This window comes from Pteropus medius, unplaced genomic scaffold (genome assembly GCF_902729225.1).
Source record: "Pteropus medius unplaced genomic scaffold, Ma_sr-lr_union100, whole genome shotgun sequence".
Lineage (NCBI taxonomy): Eukaryota > Metazoa > Chordata > Mammalia > Chiroptera > Pteropodidae > Pteropus > Pteropus medius.
Window position 1 is genome coordinate 3848277 of NW_024354550.1, and position 23568 is coordinate 3871844.

General features: G+C 31.7%; 1 protein-coding gene across 1 annotated transcript in view; it reads left to right on the forward strand.

Moving 5' to 3' along the window:
- The window catches only part of LIPI (lipase I), a 51772-nt gene that overhangs the window by 16623 nt on the left and 11581 nt on the right, over window positions 1-23568 (forward strand). The window contains exons 2-7 of the mRNA XM_039855055.1: window positions 4095-4480; window positions 6865-6973; window positions 8744-8845; window positions 12614-12703; window positions 13678-13845; window positions 15540-15641. Coding sequence (XP_039710989.1) covers window positions 4169-4480; window positions 6865-6973; window positions 8744-8845; window positions 12614-12703; window positions 13678-13845; window positions 15540-15641 — 883 coding nt within the window. The 5' untranslated portion in view covers window positions 4095-4168. The remainder of the gene's footprint in view (window positions 1-4094; window positions 4481-6864; window positions 6974-8743; window positions 8846-12613; window positions 12704-13677; window positions 13846-15539; window positions 15642-23568) is intronic.

Below are 23568 nucleotides of genomic sequence, written 5' to 3' on the forward strand. Positions count from 1 at the left end.
AGGTGGCACTACTCTTCTTGGTTTGCTTCCCTAGTGTGTTTGTCTGTTAATTGGCTATCAGCCAATGAGACCAGCACAACTGAAGAACTTAGCTCTTTTACATCCTGTTCTAGCAGGCTAGACCAGTGATACTTTCATAGTGATGACAAAGGTGGGGGAGGCTAAGCCTAACGTGAAAGCCTCTGCCTGTATTACATCTACCAAGGTCCTATTTTCCAGGGCAAACCATATTACTTGTGTCTATATCAAGAAGTGGGACAAATTTCCCTACCTGTAGTAGGAATATAACAAAGCAAATGGAATGGATTCAAGAAAGGGTGATGAATTGGAATTTAAATCTAATGCATCAACCTACTTTCTTTTTATTTTATTTGGAATAGAATATATTCACTTCTCTATTTAAAATTTTCTATCCACTTCTTTCAAATATGTTATAGCCAAGTTTTATTTTTTTCTATGAAAGCTGTGATTCTTTGCTTTTTAATAGGCAGTCTTTATAAATTTATATAACTATATATCATATATAGTTTTTCTTTAGTGTAAATTTATCATTTTGTTTTATGCTTTCTATATCCTTTAGCATTTTGTTTTGTCATTGGCATATGTATACTGTTTGCTGTATTTTTATAATTTTTAGTGTGTAGGAAGTTAGGTGTACTGTTTTATATAGTGCGGTGGTTAGCATTTAAGGTTTTCAAAACCCATACTTATTTATTTATTAACGTTAAAAATTTGACATCTTTTGAATCCCCCAGTTAGGAGATTTTTGTACCACGCTTATTACTTCTTCTATACTTCTTTCAATCTATATTTCCATCTTATTAGAATATTGACTTATACTTATTGAATATCTGAACAAGAATGACTTTTGATATTGAATTTACGTTTTACTCATTTTATAATGTTTATACTTATATCTGTGCCTAACGTATTTCCATGCTCACTTTCAATCTTTTTATACTGTGAGTTTCTATGGATCTTGTCTTCAATAAATCTAGCATTTATTTAACAGTGATGACATCAGGAACTGTACTATGTCATTTATGAGCGGTGTACTTTAGGAAGAATATAAAATTATTAGGCCACAAACATTTCCACTTATAATATGCATTCATTACACTTTTATCTGTCTGATTTATTATTTTAGAAGACAAATCTGAAGTCATCATAACTTCATTTCTCAATTTTTAAACTGGATTTTCTGCCTTGATATTTTTAGTATACTTTTCTCTTTTATTGAAACCCAAACCACTTTCTAGAAAGACTCTTGGTGAGTCTGACTAACTCATTTTCTATAGTTTTGATGAGCCTTTCAGTTTGGATGCCCTAGTATACAATTTTCTTAATTATTCCAACTACTACTTTCACCTTCTCCAAAATTTCTCCCCACTACCTAGAGGAACACTGATGATTTTTTATTTGAATCATCATTGCCTGCCCTATATCTGTTTCCTTTAATTTTAATCTCTTCCTTCAATTATTATATTAAAGTGAGCTTTCCATGAGTGTTTTAGAAAAAATTACATTTTTACTTTTTCTGAATTGGAGTATCTCATTCCATGTTTCATCTTATCCTATTGTTTTTCTTATCTCAATAAATTTTCTCTTAATGGCTTCCTGCTCTTTTTTTTTTTTTTTGAGACATGAATTTTTTTTTTCTATTCTGATAACAGTTCTATAGTTTTCTGCAATTACTTCTACATCTGGTAATAGAAAGTAGATTTATCTGTTGATTGTTTTTGGGTGATTTTCTTATTTTCTAACAGGGATCTTATTGTTTATTCCTCATTATTCATTCAAAGGCCAGTTAAAATCTACCTTGGCTTGGAATGGATCAGCAGTTTGGATGTATTGATTGCATTTGGCCCCAGAGTTCCAGATTGCAGAAAGTTAGATATACACCATTCTTTATACAATTTGTACAGTGTAGTAAGCACTGATATTGCACTGTGGTTTGATTTGTTTCTTCTCTCCACTTTCATATTCTCTAGTACTGAGAACTAATGAAGTATCAAGTTTTTCACTTATCCAAGTACCCCTCAGCTGTTAACTTGGGAATTGAATTCAAGTCTTGCTTTTCCTTCATTGCCTTCCTCCTATATCTTATTCAAATAATTGTGACTATATCACATACATATTTTCCAAACTAGAATGATTGTAATTATTGAATATTAATGCATATTTTAGTTTATCAAATATGTATTATATACTTATATATTTATATATTTATATTTATCAGATATGTAATATGTAGTTTACATAAATCATTATTTCTGGGCATTTAAATCACTTCTATTTATCCAGTATTAAAATAACATATTAATTCTTTTTTAATGAGTGTTGTGACTATTTTCTGGGGATAAACTCCTAGAAGTGGAATTATGGGCATAAAATGTACTAACACTTCTGTGAATTTTTGCTATATATTGCAAAATTGTTTTCTCAAATCTTCTTACCAAGTTAACCTTTCAGAAGCAGTATGAACATATACTCTCATTTAAAAAAATTGGTATTATATACTTAAAAAAATTATAATTCTGAAAAACTATGATAAAGGAAAAATAAAGCAGCCATTGTTTCACTGACTAGCAATGACTCTTGCTATTGATTTGGCTTAGTTGTTTTCTTTTCTTCCTACCTTCCATCTAGGATGGATGAATGAATGGCTGGATAAGTAGGAAATGGGTAGATGATTAATAGATTGATATATAGATACACACACACATATGTACATACATGAATAGACATATAAGATACTCAAATGAATGGGAATACTTGTAATATGTGTTTTACATTTTATTGTGATTATGTGTAACCCTGAGATTAATGTGTTTACATCAAATATAATTGTTCCTTTAATTAATTTAAATCCTAGAAAGAAAATCAGGAAGAATAAATGTTTTTAAGATGATGTGTGTATGGTATGTACACACAAATAAAATGTCAAAAGATGTATCAACTTATGCTTTCCGCATCCATTTAGATGAACACTTGTTACATTAACCCTCACAAATACTGAGTATTAAAAGGATTTTTCTGTTTTGTTTAATTTGATAAGAAGAAAATGATACTTTATTGTTTGTTTATTTATTTTTTACAAGAAGTTAAGGTTTTTATTTCAAACAAACATACGATAGCTACAGCTGTCATAGAAAACTGAAGGAACCTAGGATGAGATGTGATTCACTTTTGACTGTGTTGAATTTAAGATGCTTGCCATAGCCAAGAAAAATTATCCAGAAAGCAACAGAATAACCTAAATGTGCTCAAACTGTACAAAGTAGCTTAAAAACGTTCCCATTAATATGGGCAATATAACACTAGTGACTGAGACCTGATTATGGAGCCAGACTGCCTGGGCTTGATTCTTTGTGCACCTGTAACCTTGGGCAAGTTAACTGTGACTCAGCTTCCTTTATATAATATGGGTAAAACAGTACTTACTCCAAGATTTTCAAGTAAATTACATAAAGTGCTTAGAATGCCATACTACACATTAACTGCTAGATAAATGTCTACCCTTGGTTGAAATACAAAAGGTATTCTATTTCCAAATTGTCACTATTATTTTCTGCGTCATGTTCCATGAAAGGTGGAAGCAAATGTAACTCACAAAGAACAGAGTGCTTTACATGACCTATTTTTAAGTAGCAGACTTATTGTTTTGATTTATATTTGATCACTAGTCAGGTAAAATATAGTTTTCTAATGCTTATTATCTATATGTAAGTATTCTAAGAAAGTCTGTTAAAATTCATAATCAATTTATCTACTTTATTGGCGTGCTTAACACAATATTAATGATTTTACTCACACTTGCTATTTTGTACAGATAAAAATAATTCTTAGTTTTTAATCAACCACATTTATTGCTTTATTTTATTGTAATTTTAAATACTTTTATTTCAAAAATTTTTTTTACATAATCAACAAATTACTTTAAATATTGTAGTTGCTCGGTAAATGATGTTGAAGTGCTAATGGAATGAAATCCTCCTCACCCTCTGAATTCAACTCTATTCTTTGCAATAGAAACAGAAACAAACCAAATATTATCCCAGTACTCAACTGTTTTTTTTTATTTTTTATTTCAGAGAATAAAAGACCATGCCTTAAATTCTCTCAGCTAAGTATAAAGGATTCCTTCAGAGATTTGTTTAATCCCAGAATGGAGATGTTTCTGATGATGTATACAAGGAACAACCTAAACTGTGCTGAGCGGCTGTTTGAGCAGGATAACTCACTTAATGTTAATTTCAACACAAACAAGAAAACCATCTGGCTTATTCATGGATATAGACCAATAGGCTCCACTCCAACATGGCTTCAGAACTTTCTAAGGATTTTGTTGAATCAAGACGATATGAATATAATTGTAGTAGACTGGAACCGGGGTGCTACAACTTTTATTTATAATAGAGCAGTTAAAAACACCAGAAAAGTTGCTGTGAGTTTGAGTGAGTACATTCAGAGGCTTTTGGTAAGTCTGGACTTTTATGTGTTATATATGTTATACAATATACGGTGTGTTATGCAGTACCACAAAGTGGTAATAAAATAATGTGTTTTTAATGCTTTAATGCTTAACACTTTTTTTTCTCAAAGGCATTTAAAATTACTGCTTTGCTAAGCTAATGTATGTAGCCATCTTTTATTTGTGTAAATGAATAATTCTATACTTAGACATGACCTGTCTAATTTTTTTAAATTATCTTAAAGACTAAGTTATTGTGTTTTATTTTAAAACCTTTTAAGATTTTTTAAAATTCTACCTATACAGATTTCAGGATAAGGTAGTGATTCTATGTGGACAGAGGGGATAAACTATATGATCATTAAATTCTTTTAATGTCTTTTCTAAGTTATGGGTAATATGTTTATAGTTAATCAGGTGTGAATTGGTAAAAGTGAGGGGAAAACAGTTTGAAAATTAGCATACTTCTCCCAACCTTGGAGGCAGGCCTCAGTTTCATTCAGATTTGTCCAGCATTTAGGTCCAAAGCTGAGATGGATCAGATAAATTCAGGATACTTCTAGGTCATCTTTGTTTACCAAGTCAACTCATATGGAGATCCATGTCTGTGCTAAAGAGAGGTGGTGATGATGGAAGCTCAACAGAAAGAAGGGCAATATCTAATTTGGTATTAAATCTGCCTTTGATTTACATTGTGCTTAACTTTCAAGCCTCTGCTGAAATTGAGCAAGCATAATACATCTAAGATGTAGTTACACATAGTATTTAAGAGTCAGGCTGTGGAAGGAGTGGGGAGATAGATGGGGTAAAGGGGGTCAAATATGTGGTGACAGAAAGAAATCTAACTATGGTACGTGAACACACAGCATAAATATACATATGCCTTACTGTTGAAGTGTACAGCTGAAACTTATTGGATTTCGTTAACCAATGTCACAGTAAAAAAAAATAATAATAATAATATATTTTTAAATCATACACAAAGAAAAAGGTCAGGCTGGAGGAGTTCAAAGACCAATTGAGCACTTCTCTGCCTCATTTCTTTATCTATATATTTGGACTAACAAAACTTTATAACAATATTTAATATTAAATAAAATAAATTCTTAACCAGTGCCTGGCATATAATAATCATTGAATAAAATCAGCCTTCATTATTATTTTTATAATCTCAATTATGGGCAAAACCAACCATCCCTCTAGAGAGATAGAGAAGGTAACTGATATACCTGTTCTTACCAATAGTTTATAAATTGAATAATTTACTTTTCCTTATACCTGTGTTTTTTTCTCTAACTAGTTAACATGTATTTGAATATGGAAAATGTAAATGTTAAATAGAAAAATTGAGGAAAATTTGTAGTGTTAGATAAATTTCTAAGAATGCCTTTGCTTGCAAAGTTGCATATTATGTAAAAGGGATGAAAAGATCAGTGGCACTAAAGTTGAAATAATACTCGCCAAAGTTTCTGGTCATTGCTCTGAAAATTTTAAAGAAAAATTATCACCCTGTGTTTGGAAAGCCTGGGTCTAGTTTTTCATTAGCAGTAAATGCAACATATCTTTCCACAAGCCATGTCATGTGTCCCGTACATGTAACTTGCTTCCTAAGAGTGAGGATGAAGAAATCCTTCCTCATTTAAGCTCCTAATGCCCAGGGGTGGGAAGAGTGAGACACTGAGAGACATTCAAAACTTGGGCTTGAAAGATCGGACTCCATCACTCTTCAGCTTGTTATCCGGGAAAATCACTTTAAATCCATGAGTCTCATTTTATCATCTCTGAAGTGAGGATGATTATTCACACTGTTCAGTCTTCCAAGAAGTTTTGACACAGTCTGATCAGATAAAATAAGCCAACGTGTACTTGAAGTCTATCTTTTTCCCTTATAGTAATAAGTATATGTGACTTTGGGCAACTCATTATTAAACCATATTTATTCAGTGTTTAATAGATTCCAGGAACAGTTTTAGGCACTAGGATAAAAATAAATGACTCATAATACTATAATATTGTGATATTAAATATGAGATTTATAAAGTCCTAATCAAGGTAGCTAGTACAAAGTAAGTACCCAATATTATTGTTATAAAATAAAATGATTTACTAATTAAATGTATTATTTAGCATATACTATTCTAGATAATAGATGACAAAGGTTTTTAAATTTTTAAATAAAAATTTAATGGAATTAAAAATATAGAGAGAAAAATCAGATATCTTATGGAAAAGTTGAGCAAAGATGTAGTTGTTTTGAAATTGTAAAATTCCATTCTCTATCTCCCAGAAATGGATTAAGCTAGAAAAACTAACACATTTTAGAATATTGCTGCACAAAGTATAATTTGTGACTGTCTGAAATGAAATTGTAACTGCATTTTTAATTGCAGAAGCATGGAGCAACTCTTGATAGTTTTCATTTCATAGGTATGAGCTTAGGGGCTCATATTAGTGGATTTGTTGGAAAGATATTTCATGGTCAACTTGGAAGAATAACAGGTAAAATGTTTTTGATAAAATTAATGTTTTGGCTTACTGTTAAGCATCAGAAATTACTTTATTTAAAATTTAATAGGTACAATAATTAAGCAATAGAAATGATGTACACACTTATTTTTTTCTATATTATATTCAAATTCTAGTCTTTGTTTTAGTTAGACTTTAGAGTCTTGATTAGTTCTTGAGCTAACTTACCCTTATAGAATTGGAAAGAAACAGATCAATTTCTGCAGCCCTATGTGAATTTTAAGGGCACATTATTATAACAATCTGGAGAAAAATTTGGCTCATATTTAAAACTTTTAAATATAAAACTTTTTTTATGTATTAACTAAAAATATAAACATGTATTTAATTTTCACAAACTTGGATGTATTTCAATTCTTTTAAAAATTTTACTTGAATGCCAGAAGAGAAAATAAGAACTTGGTATCTAAGCTTAAGGAGTTCTGGATCCTAGGTCCCCTCACATTTCCTTAACAAAGTTACCAGGAGCAGCCAATATGCTTAATAACCACATAATGCTGATATAGATTTTTCTCGCTTCCCTTTATGAATGGTGATGATTTTAGAACTAGAAGGACAGTATCCCTACCAACCAATTTAGCTTTTTAAAACTTATAGAAATCTATGTCCAAAAAAGATTTATAATAATTTTAAGTGTAAATAAAAGGCAATAGAGTTTTTAGTTAAGCAAAGGAGGAAGGGAAGAGGTGAATAACTTGTACAGATAGTTAGGACCTTTACAAACCTTTAGTATACCTTATTTCGATTTGTTTTAATATTTTCCCCATTATACAGATGTGAAAACTGATGTTAACTGAACGAATGTGGAAAGGTAAAAAAATTAGTAACAGCTAAGCCAGGATTTACGCAAAGGTCACTAGCACCCAAAGCCCATTTTCCTGCAATCAGCACACTAGCTTAGTTTAAACTGGTGGTGCCCTACCTTATTTTAAGATGTGCTTACTTACATATTAGTCTAATTTGAATGGCTCCACATGCCAAGCAATCATGTAGGTTTACAAGGCCAGAAAATGTGGTGGTTCTACATGAGAATATGTATAAGAAGAGAGAAGTTTCTGCCTTATTCAGTAAGTAGGCTAAATAGTGAAATAGAAGAGCCTGAGATGAGCAACATATATTTTACTTGTTTAAATATCTTTTTAAGATGATGGTTTCTTCCACTGCTTAGATGGTCTCAAGATGCTGAATTTTATCTCCACCCTCCTTTTTTTGACATGCTTCAGTAGGTCACGAGCCTAAAATTTTTATTTAGAATTATAAATATACCAGAACTATATCTATATTCCATGGAACTTTTAATATATTTTTCTTATGTAGTAACTTTTATAAGAAATGAATGATAAATAAATATATTCAAATATAAAACAGTAATAACTATCCTTTATCCCACAGCCCAAATGCTTTATTATTAAAATTCTACCAGTATATTTCTAATATATTTCTAATCACTTCTTAAATGAAATACTAAAAAAACCTACAATATATTGTTGAGGCATCTCTAGTGTGTCTTAACACTAGATTGTTGATAATCTCTGAAAGTTGGTAAAAAGTATTATTTAAATAATGCAGATACTTGCTATTCGTCCAATTCTATTCATCTTCAGATTTGTTTTTAGACAGGTTTAAGCCTAAACTGTACAGGCTTATTATGTTTATGATGTAATAATAATGCAAGCATATGATCTAACGATCACTAGAGTAGGACTTGTTTAATAGATTGATAGTTTCTTTCTTGAATTTCAGGTCTTGACCCTGCTGGGCCAAAATTCTCTGGAAAACCATCAAATGGCAGATTAGATTATACCGATGCAAAGTTTGTGGATGTCATCCATTCTGATACCAATGGTAAAAATGCAGGATTTATTGTGTAATTATATAAAAATTAAAAAAGAGATGTAGATATTCAGGAAGAGGAAAATATAAGAAGAGAAACAGTAGTGGATACAGTGATGATAAATCTATAATTGTATAGTGATTATATTTCCCACAAACAATATTTTTGGAGTTCATGAGATCCTGTGGTATTAAATGGCTCTCTTTGCCATTTTTTAGGTTTCAAGAACTGTTATGTCATCATACAACACTCAAATTTGATAAAAACAATACTTTATATTGTCCCTGCTATTGACAGTTTTATTGATATGATTGCAATTTCCCCCATGCTTAATGTTACTGATGTGTTTAGCTTATCATTCTCTCCACTAATTTTTCTGCTGTGATATATATCAACTAGAACTGAGCACAGCAATTCAGGCACAGATAGAGAATACCTTTTCCTAGAGGTAGGGAAATAATTTCTCTATTGTTTTTAATTATCTTCCTGAAAATGTCTAATAGACTTTTGATAATTTGAGCTAGAATATATTGGACAGACACTTTCAAGGAATAATTTAGACAGCCCTGATCTCCTCCTGATTTGAAACTGATGGTACTAATATTTATTGAGCACTTCCTATATATCAGGCAATGTTTTAAGTGCTTTATGTGTTAATTATGGAATTCTTCTAAGTCATCATCAGATAAGTAAACATAATATCATCTACATTTTACCCGTGGGAAAGCCGAGATCAGGGTCACAAGGCCAGTAAGTGGCAGAGCCAGAACTGGAAATCATATCTTTTGATTATGGAGTCCACATTTCACCAGTATGTTGCTCTGATTAGCGTGTGTTGTGGTTGTGGGCAAGGGAGGATATGATGCTAAGATAGAGTCTAAAAGAAGTGATGCTCAGACTGCCCTTATTTCCCTATTTCCCCAGGTTTATTTTTTCTTTGATCTAGGTAATTTATTTATTCCCATGTTCTTCTGAATTTACCTCGTGGTTATCTATACCAATAATTTTGTATAGATAACCACACAGCATACCTACTGCCCAATTACTCTGCAGTTCTTTGTCTGAAGTCTTCTTTCTGAAATCCCAATTTCAATTCTGCCTTTGGCCATTTGAATTAGCCCCTTCACACTTTTTAGTGTTTTTGTTTGCATTTTTTACTTTTCCTAATAAACTCTTTTGGATTGTCTCATACAGTCATCTCTTGGTATCCACAAGGCATTGCTTCCAGGACCCCCACAGATACCCAAATTCACAGATATTCAAGTTCCTCATTTTGCCTATAACCTATGCACATCCTCTTCCTGTAAACTTTAAATCACTTCTAGATTACTTATAGTTAATACAATATAAATGCTGTGTAAATAGTTGTGATACTGTATTGTTTAGAGAATGACAAGAAAAAAAGTCTATATATGTTCAGTAAGTATTCAGCCATCACAGGCCTAACTATGTAGTACATGTTGGCAACAATGTAACATTTTTTCCCAAATATTTTTGATCCTCGGTTGAATCTGTGGATGTGAAACCCACAGATACAGTGGATCAACTGTACTCTCAGTATCTTTTGATGACTCAGACTATCAGATCTAAGCTGCCACTAGATGACATGTAGTTGGCACCTTTGATACATCTTTTTATGAAAAATGAGGATCAGTGATTTTCGACACTATATATTCACCTGATAATATGTATTAAGATTATTAATATACTAATAACCTAAAGGCAGACACAAATGCATACATGAAATATGTGTCAATTTATATATATTTTCAAAAAGGGCAAATCTAAACTATAATATTTTGGGAGGCATCCCTAGAAAGTAAAGAATAGCAAAATAAATGATTTTATTAAAAGACAAAAATTTGTTTGTTTTTTTAGAAAAGCTAATGATTGGATAAAGGCATTTTAGGGCTTCTAGGTGCCATTTCTTGATGTGAGTATGGTAGCTAATTGGCTGATTTATAATAATCATTAGCATCATGTTTTATGTTCTTTTCTGCATGTATGTGTTTTATCTTATAATAAAAAGAAAATTAAAAAGTCATATCTGCTCTACCCGCCCTTCTTGAAACCAAGAGAATGAATGAATGACCTAAGCAGACCAAGCTGCCCTGCCCCCTCCATCTGATAAAAGGGAAATGAAATGCCTGAATTAAGGGCTGCTTGTAAGTTAATAATAAATGTCTTTGCTTCTCCCTGATTCCTGAGCAGTCTTCTTGGTTTGATTCTAATTCAGTAGCAGATTGGAGAAAATGATGGCTCTAAACGTGGAACCCTTAGTCTTGGAACTTCATACTGAGTTCAGATACAAGGGAATTTTAAAGATTTCCAAAATTACTGGAGGTTTTTGTTTGTTCGTTTGTTTTGCTCATATTTAGGGAATTGTTTTTCCTTGCTTAGATTCCACAAGTTAGGAGATAAACGATGGAATGTAAGGTGGGATGGATTAGCATACGCTCACCACTGTCACAATCAAGTCATGCATTATACAGTGAATCCTAGGGAGTTCTAATGAAGTCATCTGAGTTGTCCTTTGTCTTTCCTTGCACACTGAACCCTCTCCCCCATGTTTTCCTGCCTTGGGAACACCTCACTAGCTGTTAACTTGTTCTGTTATGTACTAGAATTTAAGCAGATTGTTGCATTTTAATCCTTACTGTCAGATCCAAGTATATATATATACTATATATAAAAATATATATATATATATATATATATTTGCACTTATTTATTTATATATTCGTTATGCTAAATCTATTACCGACCTTTCTCAAGAGTTCATTATGTTGTAGGAAATCTTTTACGCTGCAAGCCAAAGCATTACAATCCTACTTGGCAGTAAGATTTTATATCTAATCACAGTCCTAAGTATTCTAAGAGTATTCTAAGCTTGCTACCCTCTTTTATTCTTATAGCTCCCCTGGGTTATAGACCCCATATTGGTAATGGACCCAGAATTTGCAGTGCCCCAACGACCTACAGATATACCGAAGCCCTTAAATCATAGCTACATATTTCGTATCACTCTGGCCCAACTTGTTCCAGCCGAAGCAGCATATTTAGACATTTTTCCAATTCATGAATCTAGCACTAAGCCCTAGGCATTATTATCCTGAAAGTGAGCAACTCATCACACTTGCCTAAAAGGTCCTATATAATTTGGCTTTATTCCCTCCAATGCTCCCTCTTAAGCATTATGCTCTCTCTAGCTAACCTGGCTTTTTTAAGTACCGCAGGCATGATCACACAGTTATCTACTTGGCTCACTGCCTCATCCATGTCTTTGTTCAACTGTCACCTCCTCACTGGGAAATTTTCTAACTAAATTCTTTAAAAGTGCAACCTACTATCCTTACTAGTGATTTAGTGTTCCCTCATTCTGTTTAATTAATTTTTCCTATAGCACTTATTATCTGACATACTGTATTTTTACTTGTTAATTATGGCTTCCTTCCACTGGAACGTAATTTCTACTACAATAGGGTTTTAGCTCCACTTTTCTTTTTTGTGTATATATTTATAGCATGAAGAAATTTGACGGGCCCATAGTACACTGGCGACTGGTAGATATGTTAAATTAATGAAACATATTTTTTATAAGGAATTAATTTGAGGAATTAGTACCAGAAAAACTCATCTCTTGAAAAATTGCATTTATTTATTTTCAATTCACATTTTAAGAGTCACTTTCAGTGGATTTTGTAGAAGATTTTGTTTCATACAAGTGTTGCTGATCTGATTATACATACTTTGTGATTCTTGGGTGATTTTCTTCTCAGGTTTAGGTATTAAAGAACCCTTGGGACATATTGATTTTTATCCAAATGGAGGAAAAACACAACCTGGCTGTCCTAAATCAATATTCTCAGGTATACCAATAGTATTTTTGAATAAATTACATGTGATTCAAAACGATGAAAGAAAATCAATTTATTTTTTCCTCTTAATTTGTGGACAAGATTCTGAACATCACTGCCCATGATTCTCGGGTGTTACTGGTGAAAAGTAGTTTAATTTGATCCTTTTCAGTTTATAAAGGTTAGGAGACATCACATTTGTTCCTGAATGAGATCTATTACTTTACAGTTTTAGCAGTTTTGGTTCATAATTTTAAACATTAGGGGAAGTTATGAGTCATTGAAGAAGCACATATAGCCAAGTATCATATCACACAAGTTTGGTCTCAGGATTTAATCAGGATTTTACCATCACCATAGTACTGGACAAATGCAGATTTATAAACTCTTGCACATAAATTTTGTTTTACACATAAATAGCTCCAGGTATGGAGTTTGGATCACTTCAGAGCCGTGATGAGAAATGCTCTGAGTTCTACAGTGGCAGCTGGTCATTTAGCACATCGCTAAAGGCCACTGCAGCTAGAGAAGTTTGGCCAAAGAGATAAGGATGTGAGAAGTTGGACATGATAGAAGTTGGAAAGGAAAGGGACATGATAAAGTTTTAACGTCACCCAGTTCCATAGTCATTTCTGACATTGAGTAGAGATGTTAACAGTGTGGAATGAGAAGGGAGAGATGTGTATACTAAGTATGCTAGCACTGTGTTTGGAGAAGTTGTTAAATTATTGAAATTAAATGTTTTTGCCATATTAATTATTAAAAAAATATTATAAATATCAGATAAAAGGAATATGGAATTTAAGTTTTCAGTGGTATGATTTCTTTAGTTGCTTGGGGTAATACTGTGCATTGTAGTCAACACTTTAATATTCATAAAACACAGAAAAGTATTGAGCAGAACTTAATCTTTAATTTTTCTCTAATTTACTTGAACTTGCTTTAATATATCCACAACTCTTTTGTTTGATTTTTTAACACTTTAGGAGTACAATTTATCAAATGTGACCACCAGAGAGCAGTTTACTTGTTCATGGCCACTTTGGAAACAAACTGCAATTTTATTTCACTTCCTTGTTATTCATATGGAGATTACAAAACTGGTTCGTGTGTGGATTGTGATGACTTTAAGAAAAAATCATGTCCTAGGCTAGGTAAGAGAGATCATTATAATTACTATAATTCTTTGTGGAAAATGAATGATATAATCGTCTTGGTATTTTCTGTTGGAAGCTTTTGTATTTATTTGTGAATATGTCAACATTTTATAGAAAAAAATATCTGTGGGGCAATTAGAGAACATTATGCATTTCCTATTAAATATTTGAAATATATTTAGTGAGGGGAACTTGATCAACTCCTTTTCTATGCTCAGTGTAGTGGGCAAATTTGTTGGTTTCATGATGATTATTCTTCTTGATATTCAAAAGGATCTCACTATCTATTTATCATCCATCCATACTTCCACTAAAGAAAGAGACTTGTGTATTCTTAGTAGCACTGAGGGTTGTTGTTGTTGTTGTTGTTGTTGTTTTTAAACAGGAAGTGTTAAGAACAAATGAAAAGATGTGAACCATAGTGAGCTTTTTATTTGCTGTTAGCAAGTAGACATGACTCATATATGGTTCACACTTTCAAAATCGATAAAGCTTGATAAGAGCAGTTAAGTATTACAACTTCTGATAACTAAAGCCTGCCAGTGAGAAATTTAGAGAAAAAAAACTATTACCACATATAGATTCCACATAAAAATAGAATGTTAGAGCTTGAAAGAATATCAGAGGCTGTTTGTTCAAGGTTTTCTAAAGAGAATACCAGACCCCAAACATGTCATATCTGATCAGTGTCTTGACAAGATCTGCCAGAAATGTTTCCAAAGTCAAAGGGGCTAGGTGAAATGGGCACCAGTTACAAAGGCTGAATGAATTAAACAGCCTTCTGCAGTTTTCTTCAGCGGGAGGTTTTTATTAACTTACACAGAAAATCCATAGGAGGGGCAGACATATGCAGGCTTTGCCAGATTTACTTTTCCGTAGATCCCATCAGTCCTCAAGACATTCTGTGGAATTAGTTTTTTTCAGACCTCATGCTAGGGAATGCTTTTCTGGTCTCATCGCCTTTCCGTGCAAATAAGAATATTGTGACCTAATGTGAACATATGGATTGCTTAAGGGCACAAGTGAGAACTAGCATGAAACCTCTGAATTCTGTTAAGTATTCTTTCTACTATATTCTAATCTCAAATTTGGATGGAGCAAGGTGGGAACAGACAAATACAGGAAGTGGGAAGTATCTTAAATATATATGTGTGTGTATAATACCTATTCTATATGTACATAAATGTATATATCTGATATATATGTTATATACATAATATATAGTATATGTAGATGCTATCAATGTTATATATAGTATACATATGCATATTATATCCATATATCTGTAAATATATAGAAGAAATAGGGATTGTGGTCATGGAGCTAAGTTTTGTATTCAGGTTTTACCTAATCCTGCTAAATTTACTAAAAAGAGTTACAGGTAAAATTCTGAATTAATAATACAATAATAAGTTCTACGAATGGACTATAGCCATATAGAATATGCTAAGCTCTGATAAGATAAATCCAGGGAGTGGATTTATTTGTGAATCTTCAATTTAGCAGTTATTATTATAATTAAAATAAATAAAATGTGAAATTATTTGAAAAATAATTTGTTGTAAAATTCCATTAAGAAAAAATATTGTTATTATTATTATACATTGATACTTTAGCTCCTTTAGTAATTTGAAATTTTTGTATGTTATTTGATGGAAATCTATTTTCTAAGGTTTCATTTCTCAAATCAGGTTATCAAGCTGAGCTATGGAAAGATATTTTAAAAGAAAGACTAGAAAAATCTCTTAGGACGACTGTGTTTTTGGATACTACCGGCACAAATCCATTCTGTAGTAAGTTAACATTTTTTAACAAATGAACAAATGATTAGTTTTAAAGCTAATTTATGTTTTATCCAAAATGTTCTTTCTACCCACTCTGATTTTATCATACTCTTTTAAGAAACTTTAAAATTTGTTGGAGCTGTTTGTGCAAATTCAAATTAGGACTTGATTTTTTTAGAAAAAATGAACATATATATTGGGTAATATTTTCCCAAAGATACAATCAAAGTCCTTGTTTTTTCCCCCAAAATTTACATGATTATTCTTCTTACACTTAGAGTTATGTCAGCATATAACAGGTTGCAGAATTTAGGACATCTGTCTATACAGTTATCACTATTTTGGGAACTGAAACTAAACTATATAAATTTTTTAAAAATGTGCAGGTAAACAATAATCTTCCAAATATATTTAGAGTTAGGCAAGAGGAAATAATTTAAAGAACAAGAGAGAATCTTTTAGAAATGTATTAAATAATTAAATTTATGAAGGGCTAGTAAGAAAAGCAAAATTATCCTGTTTTGAGATAAAAAACTGGAAGTGGTTTATAAATAAAAGTAAATTCTGTTTTATGAAGAGTCTTATTAGAAAAGTTCCCAGTCACTACCATTGACCTTGGTTACTGGGGGATAAATATTTAAAATCGATTATCTTATTTTAAAATATGTTTAAGTCAGTTATTGTCAATGTTTTGTTGTCACAGTTGCTGTCAATTTTAAGATATTGTAATTCTTTAAACATTAGCGATATTTTCTGTAATCCAGAATTGGGCCTGTCCATTTTTTAAATTAAATTTTTTATTGAGTTAAATTTAGATTCACATACAGATATAGGAAATAATACAAAGAGATCCTGTGTACACTTTATCTAGTTTTCCTCAATGGTAAAATTTCACAACACTATAGAATATAATATCACTACCAGGATATCGACATTGATGCAATCCACCCATCTTATTTATATGTCCCCATGGACTCCTGTGCATATGTGTTTGTGTTGATCTGTACAATTTAATCACACATATAGAGCTATGTATCTGTCACCACAGTGAAAATATTGAACAGTTCCATAACCGTGAGGATATCTTGGGTGGCACTTTTATAAAGACATATACTACCCTCCTCTCATCCTGCTGTTTCCAACCCTGATATCCATTAATACATTACTAAAATTTTATTTTGAAAATGTTACATAAAGGGAATAATTAAGTATTTAACCTTTTAATTGGTCTTTTTTTTCATTATAATTCTCTGGAGGTTCATCCATGTTGTAGCATGTATTAATAATTAATTTTTTTATTGCTGAGCAGTATTCCATAGTATGTGTGTACTACAGTTTACTCAATCTGTTGAAGACACTAGAATGTTTTTAGGCTTGGCTATTATGAATATAGCTGCTCTGAATATTTGTGTACAAGATTTTGTGTTAATTTAGGTTTTCATTCATCCATTGTAAAGGCCCAGGAATGCAACTGCTATGTAAGAAGCAAATTGTACATTTAGCCTTATAAGAAATTGACTGTGTTTTTCATAATAGTGGTACCATTTTTACATTTCTCCCAGCAAAGTATGAGTGATCTAATTTCTCTGATTTCTAACTAGGATTTGATGTCATGATTATTTAAAAATTTTTATTCATCTAATAAACATATGGTGAGACCTTTTTGAGGTTTTCAAATTTCATGGTTTATGATATTGAATATCTTTTCCATATGTTCTCTTTGGTGAAATGTGTGTTCTTGTCTTTTGTCCATTTTCCAATTTGATTTTTTTTAACTGTTACATTTTGAGGGCCCTTTCTCTTTATATTTTTTTTGATAGTAGTCTTTATTGGATATTTGGTTTGCAAATATTTTCTCTCAGTCTGTAACTTAACTGTCTTTTAATGTTCTTCACAAGGACTTTTGCAAGGGCAAAAGTATTTACTATCGATATCAATTTATCATTGTTTCCTTTAATGGAACATGCTTTTGTGTCCAAACACTGCTGAGCCATAGGTCCTACAATGTTCTCCTACAATATTTCCTAAAAGTTTTATAATTTTAAGTGTTACATTTATGTCTGTAATGTATTTTATTCTAGTTTTTGTATAATATATGAGCTTTAGGTTGAGGTTCACTTTTTTTTGCCTATGGATGCCCATTTTCTTCAGCACCATTTGTTGAAAGGCTATCTTTACTTTATTGAAATTCTTTAGCATCTTTATCAAAAATACGATAAGCATATTTGTTTAGGTTTATTTATACTGGGTCTTTATTTTGTTCTCTATTTTATTGATTTATGTGTTTATCCTTTTTCTAATACCACATAGTATTAATTGCTGTAACTATGTAGTAAACCTTAATAGCCAATAGAGTGATTATTTCTTCTTTAGTCTTCTTTGTCATGATTATTTTAGATATTCTAGGGTATGTGCCCTTCAATATAAATTTAAAATAAGATTGATTATGTCTACAAAAACTTGACTGGGATTTTGTTACGAATTACATTTAACCTATAGATCAGTTTGGAGAAAACTGATATCTTTACCATATCAAACCTTCTGATTCATGAAGATGTTATGTCTTTCCATTTACTTTGAATCTTTGATTTTTTTCATCAGCATTTTGTAATTTTCAGCATACAGATTCTAAGTGTGTATACCAAAGTATTTGACTTCTTTTTTAGTGATGGTCAATGATATTTCAAATTTTTGATACCTCCATGTTCATTGTTAGTATAAAGAAATGGAACTGAATCTTTTGTATTAAACTTATTTCCTAAGATCTTGTTGAATTTACTTATTATTTCTTGGAATTTTCTTGTAACAATCATGTCACTTACAAATAGAGAAACTTTTATTTTCTTTCTTTTTGATCTGTTTATCTTTTATTTCTTTTTCTTGACTTATTTCAGTTGCTAGTACTCCCAGTACTGTGTTGAATAACAATGGTGAAAGCATACACCTTGCCTTCTTCCCAAACTTAAAGGGAAAGCATTTAATCTTTTACCTCATGAGTGTGACATAAATAATATCATGAGCTAACAAGCCCCTAAAGGCATGCGTAAATGCATTTGGTGGTCTGCCTTGTTCATTTCTTCATATATGCATTTATTTAACAGGTTCACCGAACTCTTACTGCATGCAACCGTTGCTTTAGGGAGCTGAAAGGAAAATTAAAGTATTAATAAAAATTGTCCTTGTCCTCAAAAACTCAAAAAAAAAAGTAGTAAGTTTTTTGTAGATGATCTTTATAAAGTTGAAGTAATTCCTTTCTGTTCCTAACTCGATAAGAGTTTTTCTCATAAACGTGTATTAGATTTTGTCAAATGCTTTTTTTTTTAGTTATTTATATAATCATATGATTTTTTTCCTTTAAATTTTTGAAATATTGGATTACATTGATTGATTCTAGAATGTGAGCCAGTCTTGAGTTCCTGAATAAAGCTCATTTTGGTCGTAGTGAATATTTTTTTATGTATTGTTAGATTTGGTTTGCTAATATTTTGTTGAGATTTTCTTATGTTCAAGAATAACATTGTCTTCATACAAGAGTAACACAGCCATATAAAAATGAGTTATTAAGTGTTCTCTCCTATTATTTTTTGGAATATATTATGCAAAATTGGTGTTAATTCTCTTTTAAATGTTTGGAAGAATTTTCCATTGCAACCACTTGGGCCTCAAGATTTGTTTTAGGGAGATTTTAATTACAAATATGTTTACAGATGAATAGTCTTATCAGCCTGTATCTTGCATGTAAAATTGTGAGGGGTCCCACAACCTTCTTTTATTCTGTGCTCTCTCCATCCCTTTCAGTCCAAGTTGGCAGTATTTATGAGGCTATGACATTCTCAAAAACCTTGTAGATCTCCAAAAGTATCACAGAGATTCATTCTATTAGACAAGAGGCTCCTCAAAATATCTTTCACCATTAATTCTACCTTTACTTTTGGCTTCTGCTGAGATAGCTGAAGGAATCTATGAGTCATACACTTAATTTTTTCAAAGAGACTTTGTGTTACTGAATACTTTGACTCTTTTATCTTTCTGAGGCAAAAGGTTATCTAGCCACATTCCTAGCTTTCTCTCAAGAGCATGATTTCCTGATGGTGAACCTCTTAGTTTTAGTATCTTTTGCAGGCTTGGTAAGATTGAGGGTTTTTCAAATCATCAGGATAGGGTTTGCTATTGTTTCATACTTTTATCTCAATTTATGTCTTTTACACTTAACCATAAATGCCAATAAGAAATAAGGTCACATTTTCAACCCTTGCATGGAAATTCTCTTAGCTATATGTCCTATTTTTGTATTTACAATTTCTGCTTTTCACATGACTTCAGGACACAATTCCACTCAGCTTTCTGCAGCTATATAGCAAGGACACCTTTTCTTTCATTTTCTCATAACACATGCCTCACTTTCTTTTGAGTCCTCACTAGCAGAATTGTTAACATCTACATTTGTACTGATAATATATTCAAGGTAATCTAGGTTTTTCTGTCATGCTCTTCAAAATTCTTTCAACTGCTGTTCATTACTAATTTCAAAGCCACTTCCTCATTTTTAAGTGTTATAGCATCATTGCAGTCTTTATACTAAAATCTATTAATTTTCTATCACTGTCTTAACGAATTACCACAAATTTAGCAGCTTAAAACACACAAATCTATTATTTTACAGGTCGTAGGTCAGAAGTCTGAAGCAAGTATTGCTGTGTAAAATCAAGATGTCAGCAGGACTGCATTCATTTCTGAAGGCTCCAGGGGAGAAACTGTTGCCTTGACTTTTTGAGCTTTTAGGGGCTATCTGCAGTCCTTAGCTTGTGGCTTCAACCTCCACAATGGTGGGTGGAGCACTCGCATTGCATTTCTATGACCATTCTTCTGCATCACATTTATTCTTCTGATTCTCTAAGTCTGTTTTCCTCTTCTACTTTTAAGGCCTTGTGATTGCAATTTTTGTGATTACATTGGGCCCAATCAGATAATTTAGAGTTATCTTCCAGTTTTAAGGTCAGATGACTAGCAACCTTAATTCGATTTGAGAACTTGATTACCCTTTGCCATTTAAGGTATCATATTAACAGATTCCAGAAATTAGGACATGGACATATTTGGGGAGGTTTACTGTAATTACAATATACATATGTGATTTTTCACACTCTACTGGTATTAAGATTTTACCACTTCAAGTGAAATGTGGGAAACTCACCATCATTTAGATTCATTTTACATTCTCCACTTTTACATATTGTTAGTCTTGAGCATCAGATTGTGTGATAATTTTTATTTCAATCATCAAATATAATTTATAAAATTCATAAAGAAAAAGATAATCTATTGTATGTACCCATGTATCTTCTCTTCTCATTGTTCCCTCTTTATTTCTTAAGCTCCAAGATTATTTACTTTTTTAATACCCTTCCGTTTGAAGAAATTTCTTACTATTTAAGAATGGGTCTGCTAAGGAGAAATTCTTTTAGTTTTCTTTTGTCTGAGAATGTCCTTATTACTCCTTTGTTCTCAAAGGTTAGTTTTGCTAGATATAAGATTCAGAGTCGAGTTTTTTCTTTTAGCACTCAAAAAATGTTGTGTCACTTCCTTTTGGCCTCCATAATTTCAGATGTGGAATCCATTGGGACCCAAATTGGTGTTCTCCTGTAGGTAATGCATCATTTCTCTTTTTCTGCTTTCCAGATTTTTTAGTTTTAGTTTTCTGAAATTTAATTATGTCTGGGTGAGGATTTCTTTAGGTTTATCTTGTTCCAGATTCACTCAGCTTCTTGAATCTGTGTGTTTTTTTCCTTTACCAAATTTAGAAAATTTTCAGCTATCATTTCTTTGAAAATTCTTTCACCTTCACACTTTTTTCTCTCTTTCTGACACTCTGATAACACAAATATTACATCTTTTTTAATAGTTCCACAGATCCTTTAGTCTCTGTTCATTTTTTATTAGTCTCTTTTTTCTCTGTTGCACAGACTGAATAGCAGATTGATGTGTCCTAAAGTTCGCTCATTTCTATCCTGTCATCACCACTCTATTTTTGAGCATATCTATTGAGTTTTGTATCTGTTATTATATTTTTATTTATGTAATTTCCACTTTGTTTTCTTTTATAGCTTCTATTTCTTTGATGAGATTTTTCTATTTCTTAAAGTTCAGGATTGTTATACTTTCATTGCTTCTTTTTTGCTTTACACATAAAAATGATTCTTGCCTCACAGATTATTTTATTGGATTGTCACAAGGTTTTGCCTCATAGAGCCTTTGAATCATATCTTCTTTTCTATCTTTAGTATTATGTTCTGTAATATTTTATTTTACTTATCTAACGATCAATATTTATTATGGATATTATCGTTAAAGCAAATGCTCACTTGTACTTACCACTTTCAGTTTTCTACTTATTATCTTGCCCTGTCCTCCCCATAATTTCTTCCTTTTGGGTCTAACTTCTATCTTGCTGAAATATATCATAGTAACTTTTCAGTAGTAGTCCCTCTCAGTCTATTTGTTTGTTTCCTTGAAAATGACCTTATCTTTTTCTTACTCCAGAATGTAAAATTAGTTCAGGATAGAATTCTCCACTGAGACTTATTTTTGCTCAGAACTTTGAGGATATTAATTCTTTTATTTTTAGATAAATTACTTTTTCATTTATTGTTAATATAATTGTTTTCTACAGATATCTATAGTTTTCTTCTGGTTGGATTTATCTAACTATCTATCTACCTATCTATCATCTATGCATGAGTTATTACCATTTTGGAGTATCAATGATCAGTCCAAGTCTCTCTTAAAATTAAAGAAAAAATATTTGTGCTATTTCAAAATAAAGATTCATGTCTTCTTTTAATATAAAAAATTCTTAGCAGTTAGTTCTTTAAAATTCTCCCATTGGAGCAAGTTGGATTTTTTTCCCCCCATAACCCTGAATCATTTTTAATGTAAATTGTGGGGAGGGTCCTTCAACAAGTGACAAGTATAAATTTAAATTTCATGTTACAGGGAGTTTTATTTAGTCTCGGAGAATACTTTGTTCCCATCTAAGATCCACATACAGCAAAAAGAAAGAAATTTCCAAGTTCCTCTTTCAATGACAAAGCGGAGAATTAAGGACCCTGAAGCTACACAGGGATTTTTATTTCAACTCTGTTGCTTAGCATCCTGTCTTCTGTTCCAGCATGGAAGTTGGATTTTAAGCCTTTGTCTTCGTGCTACACTGAGTCCTCAAGTCTCGTTGGGATTCAGGGCTTCAGTCCTTCTTATAGCCTTATAGTCGACTTTAATTTCTCTTTATTTCTACCTCCTGATATTTCCCTTTTTCATCTGAGCTTGATCATATATTTAATTTATGGATTATTGTACATACAGAATTTCTGTGTGCTTATAGCAGAAGGAGGGCATATTCTGTAACATCTCAATATGTCTTGCTGACAGAAACCATCTGAGCAAGTCTGAACGCCCATCTTTTTTGAGTGAGGTGGACCAAAATATTTTGTCTAAAGCTGGGCAGTCACTTCAAAGTAAGAAGTGTTCCTTTACATCTCCTGTGTTAGAAATTGATGCTGTCCAGTCATAAATCCATTACCTTATTTGACGTAGTACTGTCAGGCAAAAGCCAGAAGTTACTCTTGGCTGCTTAGCAGCAACATTTAACAGCTAACATGCATAATTTTAGTACATGTATTTCTCAAAAGAAAATTTCATGCATCCCATATTGTTTATATATAGTGTCTTCTAGGAGATGGTGCACGGTACTTGGAAAAACTCACAAAAAGTCAGAACTTTCTGTATAGCCCAGACATGTTGAATATAGGGGTGAGTTCAGCGTCCTTGCCCCTGAAATATATACTATATCAATTTTTAGTATGGGCATTTTGAATAAGAACTACTATGAGCTCACTCTGTCTAGGATTATTTAATTTTATAATCATTCCTAAACAACCAG